General features: G+C 37.6%; 1 protein-coding gene across 3 annotated transcripts in view; it reads right to left on the reverse strand.

Annotated features, from left to right (window-relative positions):
- AP3B1 (adaptor related protein complex 3 subunit beta 1) overlaps window positions 1-21863 on the reverse strand; it is a 178364-nt gene that overhangs the window by 126005 nt on the left and 30496 nt on the right. For all 3 annotated transcript variants that reach the window (XM_054187047.1, XM_054187048.1, XM_054187050.1), the window contains exons 5-7: window positions 20665-20825; window positions 14199-14265; window positions 4475-4654 (exon numbers count right to left, since the gene is read on the reverse strand). In XM_054187047.1, the coding sequence (XP_054043022.1) occupies window positions 4475-4654; window positions 14199-14265; window positions 20665-20825 (408 nt within the window). The remainder of the gene's footprint in view (window positions 1-4474; window positions 4655-14198; window positions 14266-20664; window positions 20826-21863) is intronic.

Here is a 21863-nt window from a genome sequence, read left to right on the forward strand (position 1 = left end):
AAATGTGTCCAACTATCTGTGCCTCCTTACTCATTTTCTTATTGCAGGAGAGAATAATAAAACTTCTAAATCCTCTACAGGCAGGCTGAGAAGGGAAAGGTGTATTCAGGCTGATTAATCATTAAATGAATGATTTACATACAGAATATTTTTAAAGTACTTCAGCTTACTTCATTTTTATCACTTTATTTAGGTAATTCACCTAGTCAACAGGAGGCTATCAACCCGAATACACCTTTCCCTTCTTCTGTTCTCAGCCTCTCAGTAAAGGATTTAGAGGTTATCTTATGCTTTCCTGCAATAAACGAGCAGAACTGATCCAGAATACCGGTTACAGAGTTAACAAGTTCTACAAAAGTTAAGGATAGACAGTATTCCCTATATGCTGTGCTTGAAGCTTTATCATTTACAATTACAGTTCACTCAATGCACACCCCAACACAGGGAACAAAAATAAATATTTAGAGTTAGAGCACTATTAGACATTGCTGAACTGTCTTAAGTAGCCATTAGGTACTGGATTCCATCACACATAACCATGACCTCTATGGAATACACTAAGAATTCATAACTGTAAGATACCAAGAAAACACTACAATATCGGGAAACATTTTAAAGCATTTAACAAAAGACTAAAGATCACAGAACAGCTGAGGTCAGAAGGGACCTCAATATTTTGTCAGAGCTAGCAACCAAAGTAAATATTTTCCATGTGTTTCTTCCTGCAATTCCTCAATACCCAGGCTGCTTTCTGTGATTCATGAAGTTTGGTCATCCAAAGACTTGCTATTTTTCTCCTAAAAGTCCTTGTTATTTTAGATAATTTTCTTCAGGCTTAATTTCTGCCTCTCCCCCCATCAGTTATGTCAAACTCTGAGGACTTCAAATTGAGCAATACTTCAGTAATTAATCCTAAAAGTGTAAGCTTGAGACATGCTTCTCATAAGTACTTATTTACAAATAACTTTGTTATGACTGAAGCCCACAATCAATTTGAACTCAGTATTTTTTTCCAATCTTAATTGAACACCAAGAGAATTTATTTCTGTAACCTGCAATTGTCTGAAAGGAAGCTGAGCAGCCCCGAGAGCCATTGGGTTTTTTGCAAAACTATAGCTCCCAGCTCCATTTTGCTCTCTACAATGACCATCAAAACTTTGCCCAAGTCAGCTGTTTTTAGGAGACACCCTCGAGACAGCACCAATGTTTGGTGGTGGACCTATACACCAGAACAGATGAAGCAGTCACTACTACCTCCTGTGATCCTCATCTCCTTGCAGAAACAGGAATGGCTGAACAGCTTGAAAATCAGCTCCTGAACTGCCAGACTACAACTCAATGCATCCATGGAAACCAACAGCAACTCTATTTTAAACACCTTCACGTCTTAGGCTGCAAGCTGTAATGGTTCAGGAGCTGTTTGCAAACAACTGACCAGTCCCAACAACTCCTCTGACAAGAGCAGGACAAAACATTTAAGCTGGGATGCATTGCAGTGTTATCTGCCATCAAATATGTCACTTCCCAGAATACCGTTGAAATTGTTCTTCCCAGTTAGTCCCGAGCAGGTTTTTTTTCACTCCCAAATGAGTGTCTTGCTCTCATTGCAGTTAATACAGGTCAAAGCTGGATACAGTTCATAATGGAAAAAAGGTTATTCTGAAACTGCTATTCACGTGTAACTGCTTCAAAAACACCCTCTACGTACATCAAGACAAACAGGGTAAACCAAGGACATTCTTCCTCACGGTATTTACGATCAGAATTTAAAAAAAATCTACCCTTCAGAGAAGCTAAAGACAGGGGTATATAACTTAGTATTTTTGGTTAATGGGTAATTCAATTAAAGTTTTGCAACAATTTTAAACATATTGCTCAAAAAAGGATTTTTCTCCATAGCTGGTACGTATTCTAATTTTTTTTAAGTTTCTAAATGCACAAGAAATCAGTTCAAAACATTACACCATTACTTGTTGGGAATAAGCTCAACTTGAACAAAAGCAGCATCCATTTCTCAAAAAGTAAGGTAAATTTTAGTGAATAAAAATGCAAATATGCATTTTAGCAGCCTTGAATTTATTAATCTGATAGGTTTAATTTCCATTTTCCTGCATCAGCTTTATTTATAAAGTGTCGTGCCCTATAAATATGCTGTTATTTTCTATAGTCAAGCACCCTCTTAACAAATCTTCTCATTAATATGTAAATTTAAAGTCAATCGGTCTTCTCCCTGACAGCGCCATGAATTCCTAGTGCACTGTATAATCGGCTTTGACTTGGCATCCACTATTTATCATCAAAGATGTCAGTTAGAAAAATTATGGAAAATGCACTGCAATTGATATGACTGCAATCTACTTTGTCAACACTTAATTGTTCCTCAAATCATACATTTACATATAAACAGCCTAAATAGTGATCCATAATGATGCAAATAAACTAAATTAAAAATCTCTTCTACTGCACAAGATGCCCTGTTGTATGATGAGTTCATTTAAGAACCTATTGACAAAGGCATGCTTTTCAACTAGCCCCAGAAAAAAATTCTGCTAATTTAATTGCCAAGTAGGTAGACAAACTAAATTTTGCACTGAACCTCATGAAAGTGGAAACGAAGTGTTATTAATACTATATCACTGATGACCAATTTTAGGTTGACACAGGCAGTATTGTTACACAAACCTTTCACATTCCTAGAGCAGAAGCCACAGTAACAATTATCATCCATCCACTTTCAGTAAAAAAAATACACTAGTCTTAAAGAAACCTAATCCCATCAAGACATCCAACAGGACACTTCCTTTGTCCAATCACAGCCTAAAACTGACTTAAACCAATTGTGAAATTATAGCATTAGGCAGAGCAAATTACCAATTTTGATTCTTTCTAAAGGTCAGAGAGAAGAATGCAAGTTACTTTCTTTCAACAAGCAACATGTAATAAACACTCTGCCTCAAGGACATTAGGAAAACATATTACTTAAGTGACTCAGTATCCAAAAATTCTTTCCTCATTGTAAGCCATTTTCTGGAAAGATGTGCTCTTACAAACATTCTAATCTTCACCTGAAAGGAAAAAGGGTGTTCCAGAACCAACTGGTAGTGAAAAAATATGATTCTGCTTCAGACATTTTTACTTTGTTTCTAGTTTTCTAATCATTATGACTCCTGCTTATTTAAGAAGTGAATATAATTACAAACTAAATCAGGCTGAAATTAGCTGTTTGTCCAAATACATCTCCTTATAATTATTTCCACATAATAAAGTATACATATATTAACACAGAATGTCAATGCATTTCAGTCTGATTCCCAGGCAAAGGGTATTAAAGGACAGAATTTGAAAGAACTCAGTGATAGCTGGTGCCATTCTGTATTCCAGTGCTAAAAAAAAGAAACCTTTAAAAATTTGTTAATATGGTAATTATGAACCACAATCATCAGCCCCAAAATAATAACGCCTGAACAGAAGCGTTAAGACACATTAGCTGAGCTATAGCAGAACTACTTCAGTCTAAAGAAATACAAAGGAATAAAAAAAAAAAAATAAAGTGACAAAAGTTTCTCTAAGATTCTGAGATCACCTTACATTTATTACAAGTAGGTACCCCAAATGTCCTTTTATGCAATTGTACAAAGTCCATCTCCAACTACTGCTATAAAACAACATATGTACCAATGAATATGTACGAATTTAAGCATGAATTAAATGGCAAAACTTAACAGTAGTAACATCCCCAAGCCTGTAATAAAGGCAAACAACTGGAGTTGTGGAGCCATTTTATACAGTTCTTTCCAGAAAGTATTCTGTCTTTTAATTTAAATTGTTATTCAGAGTTAAATCCCAATTGAAACCAATATTAATAGCATCAATTTCTTGAGCTATTTTTTTGTTGTTAAGTTCTATTTTGAAGATCCCTCTTTATAAATTTTAAGTAAGAGTAAACTCAAATTTACATAAAATAAATGAAAATACCAAAACATTTTTTACATTGCACAGCTCAAAAACATATACTCAAGCCTCCACACAGTCCCTCAGCACATTAACGAAGCCTTGACAAGCAACATAATGTTCACTATGCTATGATACTGGGTATTCATATCTACAAAGAAAGTAGATTCTACCCAGTTTCAGGACAGAACAGCAAACCTTTCTAGCTTTGACTCACAAAAAATCTCTTAGAGCAAAGAGCCATGTCGCTCACAGAACCACAAAAAAGCACTCTCTCTGCTGCCCATGAGACGTGCCCAGGGTAAATCATAACAGGTTATATCCTGGAATTAGAATTCTTATAGTCTGAAGAAGGGTGGATGCCTTGCATTAGCAAAGCCTTAGAGGGCTAAAACTTAGGCATTTTATTTTTTTTTTTATTAAATCTGCATAAAACTGCATCTTAAAGGACTAAGTATATCCAACAATGGAAATAATTCAGAATGTAAGCACACAATAGTAATTTAAAAAGTCAAACACTTACCTTCCATGGGCTTGCAAACTGCGTACGTGCATATCGAGTTAACATGTGGATTATAACAACTTGACCCCACTCTTCCACGTCAACCAACAAGTTACAGAGCTTTCGGTAGTTCTTGTGAATCAGATCAATTCTATCTGGACACACTTCCTCAAATGCCATCACAACGCTCCCAGCTACCAGCTAGAAAACAAAATGTAAACCAGAAGTTCAGCGTCCCTTCTACAGTTCAACCACAGCTGAGAATCAGAATTAATATTAGCAATTCTCAGCAATTTCAAATTGTTTCTATTCAGTGAAAAGAAACAACAACAAAAAACCCTAAGCCCACAGAAATGGTATCTTATTTAAAATAGAATTGGGGTAAGTTTATTAGAATGGAGAAAACATTTGCTGTTTCTATTACATACATAAATCTTAGCTCCCAGCCCTGAAGACACAGTGCAATGTAAGCATGATTTTTTTTTCTTACACTTATAGTTTCCAAATAAATTATCAGAGAACTTGCAATTAACTCAGAAATAGCAGGAAACAACAAGAAGTATATAATACAGTGAAATGCCCGGCAAGGTCTGTTGGGATTCTCTTATCAACACTGGTGTGATCAAACTAAGGAGGAGCTGGGGTAAGTTTCCCAGCACTACTGGGATACAAACTTCTCTCTCAATACGGCCAAATTAACTGTCATATGCGATTTTATATTTAGAGTTTCATGAATACACTTTGCAAAAAAAGGCATGAAAAAAATCAGCAATACAATATGGAGACACATTAATACTTTTCCTCCAAGAACAGAAGCAGAATTTCTGCATGTTGTTCAGCACTTCCCTACCAGTTCCAAAATTGCAGGAATGGATCATTTATGCCCTGCTATGTCCTCACACGTCTTTTTGCCTTCCTAAGAAATAAATCTTTATATATACACAAAGATCCTTATACTGACGATGATTATAAAAATAGCTTTGTTTTCATGAGAAAAATAAATAGATTCTCAACATTCTAAGAGTTCAAGGCTTACTGAAACCTTCCGATAAGGTATTTTCTTTTAAAAATAAAGAAAGGGAACATATATTGGGGTTCCTGTTAAAATTCTGGCAGCAGGTTACTTTAACTGTGGGAAAACTGCAAAAGCTGACCATGCATTATAAGGACATGTCATTGTGCGCCTGGAATTACTGTTCTTTCTCTTCTAATTGCTTTAATTAAGATTTGTTTTGTGTCAGAGTACATGCTAAGTCAAATAACTAAAATGATGAGACTTTACATGAAGCAGCTGATATGTATGCAGTTAGCATGCATGCAGTATAGCCTTCTGGCAGCAAATTAATGTCATATTCTATCTGAGCACTGGGGATCTGCATTTCAACCTCTAAAATTTCCCCAATGACTTAAAGTAAGCAATTAAATAGAAGTGCAGTTTATTGAAATGGTACTTTTTGAGAAATATTAAATACAATGATATTCATATGTTACATTTTTCTCCCTGTATTTGGCTGACATTTGGTTTATTAGTATGCGCCCAACATTACAATTGAAAGAAAACAGCTCAGAATACAGTCTTGCTATTATGCTAAACAAGTTTCAGGCTCTGTGGGGATTTTATGAATTACCAATAAGAATAAACGTGAAGTTGCATTTATTGTCTCCAGCCCCGTCCACATACTGGTAACTGCTGGTCCCAGCAAGTATACAACTCATTCCAGGAAGCAAAATTTGATTATTTCATAGAGCTAAATAAAACACATTTTACATCTAAAATTATTTGCTATTTTTTGCTGGATCACAAAACCAATAGATTTTTAATGTTGTTGTACCAAACTTTCTTCTTAATACCATGCTGCAGTAAGCTATTTTGTTGATGCTTAGGTGTGGGTTCAAAGCTCAGCAGAAGACAGTGGTTAACACCAGACAAACCACTATCAGTCCTGAGTAGGTATTCAATTAGGTGAGATAAATTGACGATGGAAGACAGGAAGGGTAGGAAGAGTTCTATGTTAGAACTAGCTTGCAGCAAAGCAATTTTATTAGGATGCAAAACTCTGAACTACAGTTAAGGCCAGCTTGCAGAGGACAGTGTGATGGATCCGAAGTTTTAGAAGAAAGGGATGACACTTTTAGACCACAGACTTTTTTTTACTCACTGTCCCATAGATTTTATTACAGATATTCTATTCCTTCACACTACAAGACAGTATAAGGTGTCTTGACAGGTTTGACATACAAAGGGAGAAAAGGGGCGGGGGGGGAGAGAGAATGACACACAGATCGATTTATGACAATAAGAATAGTCACAGCTTAATATTTAAAAATACCCTTTTAGGTTCATAGGTGAAGGATAGCACAGATGCTGCTGCCTGACTGTAGTTCTGGAGTGGATACCCTTGCCTTTTACTGCTAGTAGTACTACACACACATTTTGCTGTATTTCTCTCTCATTTGGATATCATATAGTTTGAAACTTTACATAAAATCAGACATACAACACTAGTTTAGATCTTTCAAGAAACTGAGCATATATCCTATGAACAACGCTGGCTTTTTAAAAGTTCAGTTCCTGTGAGTAAAACACAACAATTCAATACAATGAAATAGCTATACTGAAATACAGGAATTCTAAATAATTACTCATTTCAATTCATATCAGCCACCTACTCAAGTTTACAATGAGAATGTTGTCACCTGTGAATGCTTAAAAGATATTAATAAAAATTTGAACATACACTATGAAATGCAAGAGGTGCACTGGATGAACAAGCATTTTATTCCTGTGGCGAGTCCCTAGATTTACAAGTTAATACAGGAATTGCCATAGATCATGACACTATTTAAGATGATGCCCCTCTTCCCATTATTGCATTTTCCAAAATTAGGCTTTTCATTTGAAAGGGTAAAAAAAAGTGAGAGTGTAAGACAGATTGAAAATGCACTGGTAACAAGAGGATTTATATGAGAAAATTTCCTAATGCGTTCTTAATATGACATTATTTTCTAGTTGACACTGCTTCCCACTATAGTATGATCCTACTATATATCTAAACATCAGAGGAGCAGCTAATAATCTTTGTTTATTAAATGCTCAACATTCCATAAAAATATTTGGAATTAAAACAAAATGATCCAATCAGAATATAAAACCAAAAAATATCGGTTTCCAAAAAACAGTCAGTTAATTTCCATCTCACTGTGTCAATAGTAGCTTTTTGTATAAGGAGAAAATATAAATCACTCCAACAAAACCAGCAATGAGTTCATCAAATTCAAATGCTGCTTTCCATTTATGTATTTTTTATATTAAAGCAATAAACATGGTTCATTTGTCTTCCACTGGTTGCCACGTTTTTCTGTGCTGTTGCTATGAACTTCAGCCATTAGCTGTGCTCCAAGGTAAACTACATGAACCATCAACAAAAGTGACACCCAATCTATGGAGTTCATATTTTCTCCAGATTATCTATGCTAGTTGACAAGCTGGTAATGAAAAAAATCACACTAAGCAAATGGTTCCTCTAATAACAATAAATTTTCTATAAAATTATGAAGGGTACAAAACGTTTCCTTGCATCTATTTTGTCATGAATTCTAATTAACGCTGTGAAAACCTGAGAGTGCTGGGTCATCACAAGAAGTGCATCGAGGTTTGATTGATAATACAGTGCAAGTTGGCCTACGCTGCCAAGATTCCTCTCTCTTAAATTAATGGCCACCCCACCTGCCCTAATCATACAGCCCAAATGATATTCCCCTTCTTATTTCAATTTTCTGGAGGCAAGGAAACTGGAAAAGATCAGTCATTTATCTTCTAATAGCTGGATAATAGATCTATCACAATAAAACATCTGCACAAACTCAGTAATATTTTTCCACAAAAGTGAAGCTTTCACCAACATTAAATCAATAAGTTAAGAAAACATTGTCTTACCCACACATTCGGCTTCTAAACTAAACCGTTAACTTATTAACAAAAGCCTACTGTTGAAAAGCAGACTCTAGCTTTCTTCCCCATCACCCCCGAATATACTGCTTCAGTTTAAAAGATCAAGATCTCCATTGCAAAGCCATCACCAATTCCTAGGATCATTTTTTAATCCAAGGGGTCTCAATTGACAAGAATCTGCGCTTGGCCTAGTACCATGCAGTATGCAGAAGAAATCTCAATACTCACACGTTTGTATAAAGTCTTTTCACCTCCAAAACAGAATTCATACTAAGTTGCACCTCTTGTATTTAGGAGTCAATTATAACACCACAACAGAATAATAAATTTATTTAAGTATTAGAAGTAGTTTAATGTGATTAAAATATTCTCATTAAAGGAAAAAATATTATTTAAGCAAAGGCTAAAGGAAAATTTAACCTTTAGAAAAGAGTGTAAATCTTAATTAGCAATGAACAGGTTCTATGCAATAATCTAATTTACTGTCATTCTTCACACAAAACTTGCCTCTATCCCTTCCCATATTACTTCACAACAGATGTTTCTGGGGTCACAACAACAGGAGTACATACTTGGGAATCAATGAGCATCTGCACGTCAGGCCGACGTGTTTTGAAATTTTTCTCTAATATTCTTCTGCCTTAGAAAAGTTCAAAAGCAGCGCTGCACTCTGTATACTACCTGGTCCCAGAACAGGAGCTATAATAGCAACAGCTATGATATAGCACAAAATATAGGTGACCACATACTAACCCGGTTCTCTGGATGGGGATGAAAAAATTCATTTTAACATACAGCACATGCATTTATATTCCCACACAAACTTCATAAACCTTCCTTATAACAGGGGTATCTGCCCAAACAAAATAAAACCAGATCAAAGTTAAAGACAGAAATTTGGGCATTTTTAATATGCTCAGCATCCATACAACTACATCGCAGATACAGGTCTACATTCTTCATTTTCTTTTTAGATGCAGGTTTAGAAACACTTAGGGATGCTTTAGTTTGGACTGAGGAATGCAAGTCACAAGTTCTTTTTGCTTTGCAGGTTTGGACAATGGACATGGCTCCTTTTCAATATCAACATAGATTTCTTTTAACTGCTGTAACTCAGGTACCATTAATGAACTAGATTTTACACAATCAGATTTGTAAAATATACAGGCTACAAAACACAATGCAGTCCTACAGCCCTTCACAGTATGGCAAAAGCAATTTCAGCAACTGTCTGGTTTCAGTTCAGGTAGAGTTAACTTTTTTATTAGCAGCTGGTATAGCGCTATGTTTTGGATTTGGGATGAGAAATACTTTTAAGAGCGCACAGGTGTTTGTAGTTGTTGGGCAGTCAGGGCCTTTTCACTCCTCACACCGCCCCACCAGCGAGCAGGTTGTGGGTGCACAAGAAGTTGGGAGGGGACACAGCCGGGGCAGCTGACCCCAACTGACCACAGGGATATTCCATACCATGTGATGTCATGCTCTGCATATAAAGCTGGGGGAAGAAGGAAGTGGGGGACGTTTGGATTGATGGTGTTTGTCTTCCCAAGTAACCATTATGTGTGATGGAGCCCTGCTTTCCTGGAGATGGCTGAACACCTGCCTGACGATGGGAAGCAGTGAATGAATTCCTTGTTTTGCTTTGCTTGCGCACGTGGCTTTGCTCCACCTGTGGAACTGTCTTTATCTCAACCCACAAGTTTTCTCACTTTTACTTTTCTGATTCTCTCCCCAGTCCCAACTGGGGTGAGTGAGCGAGTGGCTGCATGGTCCTATCTGCCAACTGGGGTTAAATCATGACAGCAACAAATCCCACCTTAAACCCTATGCCCCAAAGATAGATCATCAGGCTTGTTAAGTGAATGGAAAAAACAGAGTGAAGTGATACAGAATCAACCAAAAAGAAGAAGGGAACTATTTTCCTCTAAAATACCCAATTATAATTTCACACATGACTATGTGACTAGCTGTATTACTTTCTGAGAAAATCATTTTAGCATAAAATACGCACATGCTCTTATCTTCCTTTCTACATAAAATCATGTCAGCTGCTCGACTAGAATTACTAGAAAAATAAAAGAACAGGCATTCATGCTCTTGCACCTGCTTATCAAAGTCTGAGGTACTTTTTTCTGTAAAGCAAGGGTAAAAACATAACTAGGAGTTTCTTAAGTCTCTATAATAAAAATATTTGTAAACATCTTATCTGTTTAAAAATTAAATAACCTGGCAGAAAAATCAAAGCTTTGTTGATACACTCTAATTCCCAGTTAGCTGCCCTTCAGGGTATGTTAACGATGGTTTGCACTTGATAATTTTGCATCTTAGATTAACTGAGAGCTTGCCTTTTAATTGAATCTTCGTGTTAAGTCACTTAAGGAGTAGAGTGATCTTTCATTTATCTCACCAGAAATTTTAATGAAGTGCTGGGTTAAGGTTAAATCTCATCTTATTTTAAGTTTTGCTTACCTCAGCTTATATTAAAATTTACTACTGATTGAGACCTAAAAAATGAACACGTTTTGCGCAGTGTGATAAAATGCCTTAATTTTACCGTAGTAAAATTCCCATCTAGACAGTTTCTTGCTATTTCAAATGTAAAATGACTCTGGCTAATTTAAATACATTGTGCCTTTTCTGTGCAACATAAACTGCATTAATAATCCACAATAGCATGTTCTCTCTGAAAAAAATTCCGGTTTACATAAATTTAGAGGGATCTACATTTAGAAGCTATTCGCTCCTGTTTTAATGTAGAGATTATTCAGCAAGTTTCAAAAACAGGGCTTGAGGTCAAATGGTTACAGAAAATAAACAAATTATGAGTAAAAATTTACTTTTTATTAAAGTCTCAAACATTTCTAAAATATGACTAAAACAAATGGAGCAAGAACAAAAAAAGCAAACAAAAAAACCACGTGGTGGATTTCCCACAAATCCACATGGTATATTTTCCCCACAACAATGCATTATGGTTTGTCTGAGAATTATCAGCCCTCAAGTACACAGAAATGCCAAAAGTAACCTGACATTTCCATCAAGGGAATAAAAAAGGTGGAGAACCACTGATATTCAACAATTCCCAAAGTCACTAAGATTCTCCCACTCTAATAAAGACGCTATTTAATGAAAACACCATCTCTTTCTCAATTAACTGATCTGCTAACATTAGATTAAAGCTATCAGGAAATGACAACTAATGTTGATGTAAGGGAACAGCTTCTGTGCAGTTAAATTGAAGGAATCTAAAGATTAGTGTCAAGTAAACATTTATGGTCTGAGTTCCACGTTATCAGCCTACAAATTTCAGGCCATCTGACTGTTAAACAGCCAAAGGAGGCTGCAAAAAACCTGAGAAATACCACTAAATCAAACACACACACCCCATAAGACTATGATAAAATGCTGCTGTTCCACAGCTCAGACTCATTTCTAGAATTCCTGTGGCAACAAACCCAACTTAGCTTTCTTCACAAAGACCACAAAATATTTTCTAAAAGCTTTTTTCTTTACGTACGTAGAAGGAGCTCTTTCATTTATACTAAGTATATGAAATTCAGCTTCCCTTAGATAACACAAAAAGGTGGATCGAATTAATACAAAATTCCCAAGAGGAGCTTAGATAAGACTTAAAAAGTAGCCAATCTAAGGCTATATAGGCTACATACATACACATCTGTACATAAGGACCACCACTTATAAGCAGCTGCATCTCCTCCAATTTTAAAGCTAAAAGTAGCTATACGCACTCTGTTTCCTCCACTGTGAGCAAATTGCTATGTTCTCCAATTAGAGGCAAAGAATAAGCTTATTCAGATTGAAGTTACGTGCTAATAGAACAGTTGTGCACTATGTGCTTTCTGTTAGTAAATGTGGAGGCTTTTCTGGGAACATTCAGTGGAACTTGACAAAAGATAACTACTTAAGGTGAAGCTTCTCCATGTTAGACTGATCCTCACAAAGCTAGCAAGGATTAAAGAGAGATCGATCACAACAAACTGTGGAGTCTGTTGGGGATGAAAGCGCACATATTAATACTTGGGTTTGATTCAGAGTCCTGAAAAGAGATTTGTACAGTTCCTTTTCGGAATAATAATTCTTCATATCACTTCCTGAAAGAGTAAAACTTCTGAAGCTGACACGTCTCAGCTCAGGCTGGATTCAGGTTTTGCTAGGGAACTGACCAAGACGAATCAGAGGGAGTAGAAAGTTGCGTCAGTTAACCATACTATGTCTCCAAAGAGGTCCCGAAGACCCAGTTCTAGATCATCACTCTTAGCTTCTCGAATGTGCTGACAACATAGCATAACTTTGACTATTGCTTCAGCTGGTACCTTCATAAATACAGTGTCCATTTTTGAGTGACACAGAAGCACCAGAATTGTGGCACATACTAAGGAATAACCATTAATGCCCTTATAAGTAACGCCAAGTGCCAGGGTCAGTGGACTGGGGAAAAAGATCCAAACCTACTCCATGCTTTTTTCCTCTAGTATTTTGTTAGAGTAAATGTGTAAATGACTAGTTGTTGCATAACTTGCCATTTACCACAAGCAATAAGAACTAGGAAACAGAGTGAAAACTCATGGATTTTCTTTTCCTGCCATCAGCAATAAAAAGAAACAAAGATGGCTTCTCAGCCCTTTATGCCTCCACAGGTATACAGAATCTAATCTCACATTCACAGATTGCATGCACACCAAGAGCATGAACCACGAAAAGAAAATACACAAAGAACCACTGGGGGGCAACTCCACAGAAGCACAAAGACCTCTAACAAATGAGTACAGGTCAAGCATAGATGCAGTCAGGAGAACTAACTAGCTGATTTACTGTCTGCTGAGCCATTAAGCTCTGACACTCTCCTTCAGTAACCCTTCAGTGGAAGTTGCAAGATGTCTTTTAGGGAGCAGCACCATTTATGTCCCGAACACCTCAACTGCGCTATGACAACAGACCATATTCCTATGTGTTACAAAAACACTTGACAAATAGGAGCCGAAGCAGCACACTGTCTGGTACTTAGTAATACTTTAATCACACTCACTAAGTTAGTAATCTGAACATGAGCAAGAGAATATTTTAATTTGCAACTCTTTTTTCTATTTGAGGACTCCTTGCTCAATTACCTTTCTGGCTTAGACTTGCAAAACTTACTTGTAGGGCAGAGGAAGAAAAATAAAGTGTGTGATCATTTTGAGACATCCAGAAGTTCATGCAGAGGCAAGGCAAACAGGAGTGTTACATTTACAGAAATTGTCCCAGGATGTTATACTTACCAGATTGGAAGTGCGGATATTTGCAAGAACAAACAAGCACACAGCAAGTATCGTTGTCTTATAGTTGTACACACTACAAGGCAGACTGATTTCAACAGGCATACCGTGCATCGTACAGAAGTAATTTATTCTTACAGTATCACAATCAAATTGAAATGACCTAGCTAATTTCCCAATGAAAAAGTGTTTATACATAGACACTTGTACACTGATTCACATAATTATATAACTTTCATTTTCAAAATTAAGTTTAAAGAAGCATGCATAAAAAGATGCTAACAAATCAGATGAAGAATACCCATGATACAAGTATAATTACTAGCCTTATTAAAGGAGGTGGTCACTATTACAGTCACAGTATAGTGCATAAATACACGATGATACTTCTATCTAAAAAAAATAAAATAAAACCACATCAGCAAGAGTTAAGAAAGTGTATCATGTACTGCTGAATGACAGCCTCAGGAGTAAACTCTATCAATACATGCATACGTAATAGCATATTGTTTCTTACCGTACTTCGGTCCTTCAAAAGCTTTTCTATCACTTCAATTAACATTTCCTTTTGCTCTGGATCAAGACTAGAAGGAAAAATAGAAATTCTTTTAACTCATTTGGTCAGACATACCCAAATTTAAAAGATGTTAAGTTTGTTGACCTTTAGACACAAGCTGGGAACCAAGAGCATTGAAGAAACCACTTCCAGAAAAATCAAGTATTCCAAAGAACTGATTGTAAAAGAACTTGACTGAAAATAAAGTTAATAATGGAATACAGAACTGAATTGAAGGAGTATAAAATTAAATTATAAATATTAACTTTATGTTACCACTTATATGTGTTCTATGAGAATCTTAATACTTCAACTCATAAAAATTTTAGGATTTAGGAAACATTAAGACAGGCAAACCCATTAGGGAGAACTTGACTAAGCTTCAGATGTTAAGTCACAAGGATCTCACTGTTTTTGTAGAAGAGAATTTCAGCATGAATGAATTGAGCAGTGAATGAACATCAGGACAAAGCAGAATCAAACCTTCAAGTAAGTCACTTTGTTAACTTCACGCGTACCTATACAAAGTTGGTGTGAAAGCTGATGAAAAATAGACTGCTTGAAGTCCTACATAAATAGTAAAAGCAGAGAAAAAACAAGAGTTGCAAACAACAATATTTGTACTGTCCTTTTCATGTTCAAAGACCAGACAAAAATTTGCCAGAAACATCTATTATTGTCAAGCTTGCTTCTTAGGTAGGTAAGCACCAGCTTTTTATTCCAGCTGCTTCTTCATGGATCCATAGAGCATGGAAGAATTCAAAGGCAGAAGAAAATACAAAGAGAAAGCAGATACAAAGAGCCATACAGATGTGTAGTTCTATGCCTTTGAAAAGTAATTTCAACATGGATACAATTACAGATAAGTAGAGAAGTTTTTGGTCATTATTGTACGCTTCAGTTTTAATGCTGAGCGATGAAATGCCCTAATGCACAGTATATCCTTTCCAAGTACAGATTCATAAAGTGAGTATCTAACGGCATACTACTTTGCTAAAGTTCTAATACCTAGCAATACTAGAACATGATTAAACAAATAACACAACTTCATTAGAAGCCACCATCAGCATAAGCAAAGCAACAGCACATTGTTCCACAAGTACTTTTATGATTACATTTTGTTCCAACTTCTATTTTTGTCAAAAAAGATTTACTCGGGATCTTCTGCCAAGGACCAAAACCCTCAGAGGAATAGCCAAAAGTCTTTCTAATAGGCTTTATTCTGAATTTTCAAAATTTGTATAAAATTTAAAAGCAGAAAGTACTTATTTTATGATTACCTTTTGTTCCAACTTCTATTTTTGTTAAAAAAGATTTACTGGATCTTCTGCCAAGGACCAAAACCCTCAGAGGAATAGCCAAAAGTCTTTCTAATAGGCTTTATTCTGAATTTTCAAAATTCGTATAAAATTTAAAAGCAGAAAGTACTTATTACTAAGAAACTTTGAAAAATACTAATTTTGTTACGCAATCAAGAAAATCTTCAGTAAGGGCTCTGATAACTGAGTTCATGTTCCTTCCCCTCCTCTTCCCTGATGTTTTAGATAAGGAAGGCAGCATTCTTGGAGAGAAAATAAAAGAACAGGCTAAAGAGCTCAGAGTGATCTGCTCCTGTTATGGTATCTACCAGCAACAGTAGAATCTATTACTGGTATTATCAAATACCAATAATGGAATCTATTAATATTAGTGATGGGCTTTTAAAAAGTCCTTTTCCAAATCTCACTGCAAGTAGGTGCAAGTACATGGTAGAGTTTGCTATTGATAGAAGATACTAATAGCTTTGAAATGCACTCTAAGTGAAATAAGCAAGAGGTCTGACATTTTCAATGATAAAATTACTCCAATGTACCTGGCAATGTTGATTGCATTGGGCACAAATGTTGCTGTTCACACTACGCCTGAAATCTTTTCTGTTTGATATGTAAGCTTCCTGCTGTTAGGATTGATTGAACCACTAATGAACAAGCTCTTCTAGGTCAGACATCCATCCAAACACCATGACACTAAATGCAAAGAAGATTGGAGTATCGAACCTCCATCCAGAAGTCTGACTGGAGCACTAACTGAACCACAGGATTATGAAACAGGTAGAGAAGTCATGGAAACCAAAAATCAAATGGAGAATACAGGCACTATTAGAATAAAGTATTACTTCTTGTTACTCAAATGCTCACAGAAGATGGAGTAATTAGATGTAGGAGAGCATATAAACAGTTGACTGATCTTCACATCAAAAATACACCCCCTCCAGAATTCTGATTTTGACCAACTTCAGAGACAGTCTTCTGAAATTACTTGCTCATTACATATAGTCCAAAAGAAAGCCTTGCCACCAGTACATGATCTGTATCACTGAATTGTGGAGCTACCAGTCATGATCCTTGTTGAAACATCTGCTGAGACTGCCTGTTAAAGACTCTTATTTGCAGGCAAGGCAACTGGACCAGCCTGTGGACAGATTAATTTGATACCCTTTTCACCAGTTCCCAGTACTGCTGCTTCTTCAAGTGATCCAGAAAACTATACATTCTCCTGTTGGTCCTGCGGTAAACCAGTGTTACTAGATAACGGCATTTGTAAAAGGAAATTTTGAAAGTGTGACAATAAAAGTTCACATGCTTTCTATAAGCAGTTCCCAAATCCTGCTACAAAGGACACAATTGTTAGTTACAACTCCATTTACAAGTAACCATGAAGCTTATTGTAAGTGGTGGAATCTGCAGCTACAGCAGTTTGGAAACTTGCATTATGATGCCTAGAGTGTTTTCATGAAGTGAAAACTTGTGAAGGATGTCCCTCTAAAGCATTAAGGAAACCTTTACAGAATGTTAGTTTCATCAGTTTTCCTTTGCTTTGTGAGCTAGATGTCCATTTTACTACCAGTCTGGAATTCATGGAAACTAGAAGGGAGTGAGGCCAGTTTCTCCAGATTGTGCTGCTGTATTTTTTCACCATAACACATACTTTTTTATGCTATTTGCAAGATTTCAAAATCTTGCCACTGACATTCTATAAGCAGAGGATGCCATATGAACCCAGAGATAGGAAAAAGTACAAATTGTGTTTGAAGATGCAATCATATCTGGAGATTGGATGAAAGATGGATAAAAGGTCTTTTAGTAATCAAGTTAGATTTCAGCATCCAGTTTTCCACCAATCACCTCTTTAATCTGGACTAGTAAAATAAACTTTGCCTGTCATGAAGAGAAGAAATGGAAGCATCAATTTAAGTTAAAATTCCATGGAGTAGCCTGCTCTCCAGCTACTGCTGTGCCTTGCTGGCACTAACAGACCATTACTGACAAACTCCTCCAAATAGAATCATAGAATCTTCATGGTTGGAAAGGACCTTTGAGATCATTGAGTCCAACCAAACAACCTACAATCTCTGCCACTAGAGCATGCCCTGAAGTGCCACATCTAGATGTTTCTTAAACACCTCTAGGGGCGGTGACTCAACCACCTCCCTGGGCAGGCTGTCCCAGTGCCTGACCACTCTTTCAGTAAAGTAATTCTTCCTAATATCTAATCTAAACCTCCCCTGCCGCAACTTCAGACCATTTCCTCTGCTCCTGTCATTATTCACTTGGGAGAAGAGGCCAACGCCCACCTCTCTCCAGCCTCCTTTCAAGTAGTTGTAGAGGGCAATGAGGTCTCCCCTCAGCCTCCTCTTCTCCAAGCTACACATGCCCAGCTCCCTCAGCCTCTCCTCATATGACCTGGTCTCCAGACCCCTCACCAGCCTGGGAGCTCTCCTCTGGACACGCTCCACCACTTCAATGTCCCTCTTGTACAGAGGGGCCCAGAACTGAACACAGCACTCGAGGTGAGGCCTCACCAGTGCCGAGTACAGAGGCACGATCACTTCCCTGCTCCTGCTGGCCATGCTATTCCTGATACAAGCCAGAATGCTGTTGGCCTTCTTGGCCACCTTGGCACACTGCTGGCTCATGTTAAGCCAGCCATCCACCAGCACCCCCAGGTCCTTTTCTGCCGGGCAGCTTTCCAGCCACTCTTCCCCAAGCCTGCAGCGTTGCTTGAGGTTGTTGTGACCGAAATGCAGGACCCGGCACTTGACCTTATTAAACCTCATACAGTTGGCCTCGGCCCATCGATCCAGCCTGTCCAGGTCCCTCTGTAGAGCCTTCCTACCCTCAAGCAGATCAACAGTCCCACCTAGTTTGGTGTCATCTGCAAACTTACTGAGGGTGCACTCAATCAAGTTTTGATACTATCAGGAAATGAAAGGACGTTTTGTGTATGAAGAATAACTCAGGCCAAAAAGTCTTTTGTGCGCTGGAACCAGACGCTAACAAAAAATAAATCACTCAAATAGCAGGAAGGGACTTAGAATACATTCCCTCTTGTGTTACGTTACATGATAAAAGGCTTCTCTGCACACACAGGAGTACAGAGGTAGGGGAAACTCCAATAATATCCTGACCCAGCTACACCCAGGGCCATCACATGAGAGTACTCAGCACATTAAAGAAAAAAAATTTAAAAAATCAGCAGGAGGTAGGAGCCCCTGCCCAGGTTCTTCGGAAAGCTGACACAGAAAAGCCATCAGCCTTATGGTTCTAAAATGAACCTATCATGACTGACAGAGGCTCTCCAGAGCACCTTTCAGACATAGGGATGTTACTAGTTACAGGACTATGAGACTTAATATACTACCCCAGAAAGCGCATTTTGGGACTGTACAAGATGTACTATGGGATGTTTATGGGAGAAATGAAAGGCAGGGAAAGGGAGAGATCCAGATGATTTCAGGAGGAACAGTGTAGGAAAATAGAAGGATAAGTGCATAAAAGGAGCCAGTAGTATGTAAATACTTTGCTGCTCAGCATGCTTGTCTGGCCATGCTCTGCACCTGATACCACAGTCTGTTCTGTCTTCTCATCAAACTCTATTTTTAACTACTTTCCTGGGTGAGGCAGTCTCTATTCTGTGTGCACACATGATATGGAGGTCTAAGCTCCAGCAACTGGAGTCACACCATGGGTTGTAGAGATACGTATAACTGCAGTACCAGCAATGGGAGCAAGTATGTATGTCAGTGGGTGATTGCTAGAGATCAAGCCAGACTAGGTGGCTTAGGAAGCCAGGTATTGAAGTTGAGCTGCAGGTCAGGGCTGGACATGTGTGTGTGTCTCTGAGTGAGACAGCTGGAGATTTTGGCTACCAGAGGGACCAGGGCACCCAGGCCAACTATTGGAGAGACTGTAAGGTCTGCAGGTTGACTGAGATAGCCATTTGTGTGCCTCATTCTCTCTGATTCTTTCTCCTCTTCTCCACCCAGTGAGAGACAACTGGAGACAAAGGGATATAAGGGCCCGTTACTTCATAGTCTGAGCGTCTAAACCCAGCTCCTCTGAGATTCACAGTGTTTGAGTGAAAGGGTAGGGGCATGTGTGTTTCTGATTGAGGGGTCTGTAACAGCAAGTGCAGTAGGTTTGCAAGCATTGTGCACTTCTGTGTGTCAGTGACTGGGGAGACTGGGAGTCCAAGGCCAACTACACGAAAGACTGAGCATTAAAGATTATTAGTGGGGGATCCAGATTGTACATATAAAGGTTCACTAATGGGCCTGCATGCCGATCAGCCAGTGAGTGCAACTAGATAATGCTGTTGATGCCGGTTTTGTCTGCATGAGTGCTATTTTCTGCCTGTACTGATCTGTACAGCTGGCTGTGTGCATGTGCATTGTACATGTGTGTGTATGTGCACATTAGAAATACATGCTCAGCCTCACTACTGCATGGTCTGAGGGGGCATGGAACTGCAGCAGCCTCAGGCTACCTGATTCGGAACCCCTAACACTTCTCACCCTCCTCTCTTTGGATAGGCGAAATAAAAAGGGAGCTAAATAGTAGAATAAATGCCTGCCTTTGTTTCGGAAAGGTACAGGTTCTGTTGCCCTCACCTGTGTAAACCACTACCTACCTCTTCATAAGAGCTCTTCCACAACAAGAATTTCTGAAGAGGGAAGAGGAAGATTTGGATTTGCATAGATAAAATTTCTACAACTTAGTATCCATTTGTCACCTGTAGTGCAAACTACAGCAAATGCCTTCAGGATGAAAGATACAGATGCTAAACACCGAAATCTTTGATTCTGAGAATACCCATCAAAATAGTTGCTACATAGATGACAACAACAGGTATACTAAAAACAAAAGATAGCATATCAGTTTCTGTTTGTATCTCTTCATAGTTATCCTTTGATTCTAGCAAACAAAAGACTTGCCTGAATTCCAGACAAATCAGTTGAGTCGTCGAGTGTCTCCACACCCTTTACACTTTTTAAGAAATGGATCTGATATATCTGAGACATGCCACTGCCCCCTCCCCCAGTAGTCCTAAAAAACATATACGACAACTATCTTAAAATTGCTTTTCAGTATTTGTCAGAATCACTTACCTGTACAGCTTTTGGATTGCATGAGCTGCATTCTTCCTCACATAAGGAGATAAATCAGAAGAGGCTTCCTTAATAGCAAGCATCATAATAGGAACAATAATTGGGACGCGGATACTGGATAAAACCCTTAAAGCACTTGCACGGATTAACTGATTAGGATCCTAAAGAATGGAAGAGAAGGGGAAAAATAAAATAAGATAGTGCAGAAACGCATCATTAAATTCTCTGCAGTGTTTACACTAATTAGTAACCACACATTTAAACATGTAGATCTATCTGAGTATCAGTCAGGCTTGCAAGCTAAGGCCACACTAATAAGAAAACATGCCAACCTTCACACAAAAAAGATTTCAACAACCAAAAAATAGTAAAAGAAAGTAAGAAAGAAAACATTGAAACATTATGAAAATTTGGAAATCTGGCAAAGGAAAACATGAACATAATTCATGTTCCCAAGCAAAATATGGGAATGATGGACAAAAAAGACTATTATTTTATTTAATGATCTGAAACGTTTTCTGCAATCCAAGTGGAATTCAGATATTCTGAAAAACACACCTAGCTCAGTTTTAGTACTTAAATATAAGAACTCTCACATGAAAACATGGTTCTTAGTTGTGTTAATCCCACTCAAATTCTTGTCGGCATATCCATTTTATGTTTTACTGCAAGAAATAAACTGAACAAAACAAATTTCCTTAAGAACATGTCAAAATACTAAGCTAAATGTAAATAGCTTGCAGATCCAACAATAGCACAGGAACTGGAGGAACTGTTATGTAAATTTCATCCACTAGTCATGGCCTTGGGACATATCAGAGAAACGTTGCTTGATGAAGTACTAAATCCTCAAAAATCTTGCAAACTAAAATTGCCGGAGCATTAATTCAGTGTACTGTCTGCCAGAAGGCCACTTCCTAGAGAACATTTCTCCCAAGGACTGAGAATTGGCAACATGGGTTTTCAGACTGGTATTACTTAATGATCAATTCATCTAAGCTCTCAAAATTCCCACGTCTTAGCAGTGGGACTTAGCACCACTACTACTTCTGAGTAGTAAGTATCTGGATGGTGAAAGCACTTAATTTGACAGTTTTTAGAAAAACAACTTCTTATCAGAGTTTGCAAAGCTCATCTCCAATCTCATAAATTTAAAATACTCTAAAGAGTTCTTTCTAAATAGAGAGGAAAAAAAATCC

Source organism: Rissa tridactyla, chromosome Z, assembly GCF_028500815.1.
Source record: "Rissa tridactyla isolate bRisTri1 chromosome Z, bRisTri1.patW.cur.20221130, whole genome shotgun sequence".
NCBI lineage: Eukaryota > Metazoa > Chordata > Aves > Charadriiformes > Laridae > Rissa > Rissa tridactyla.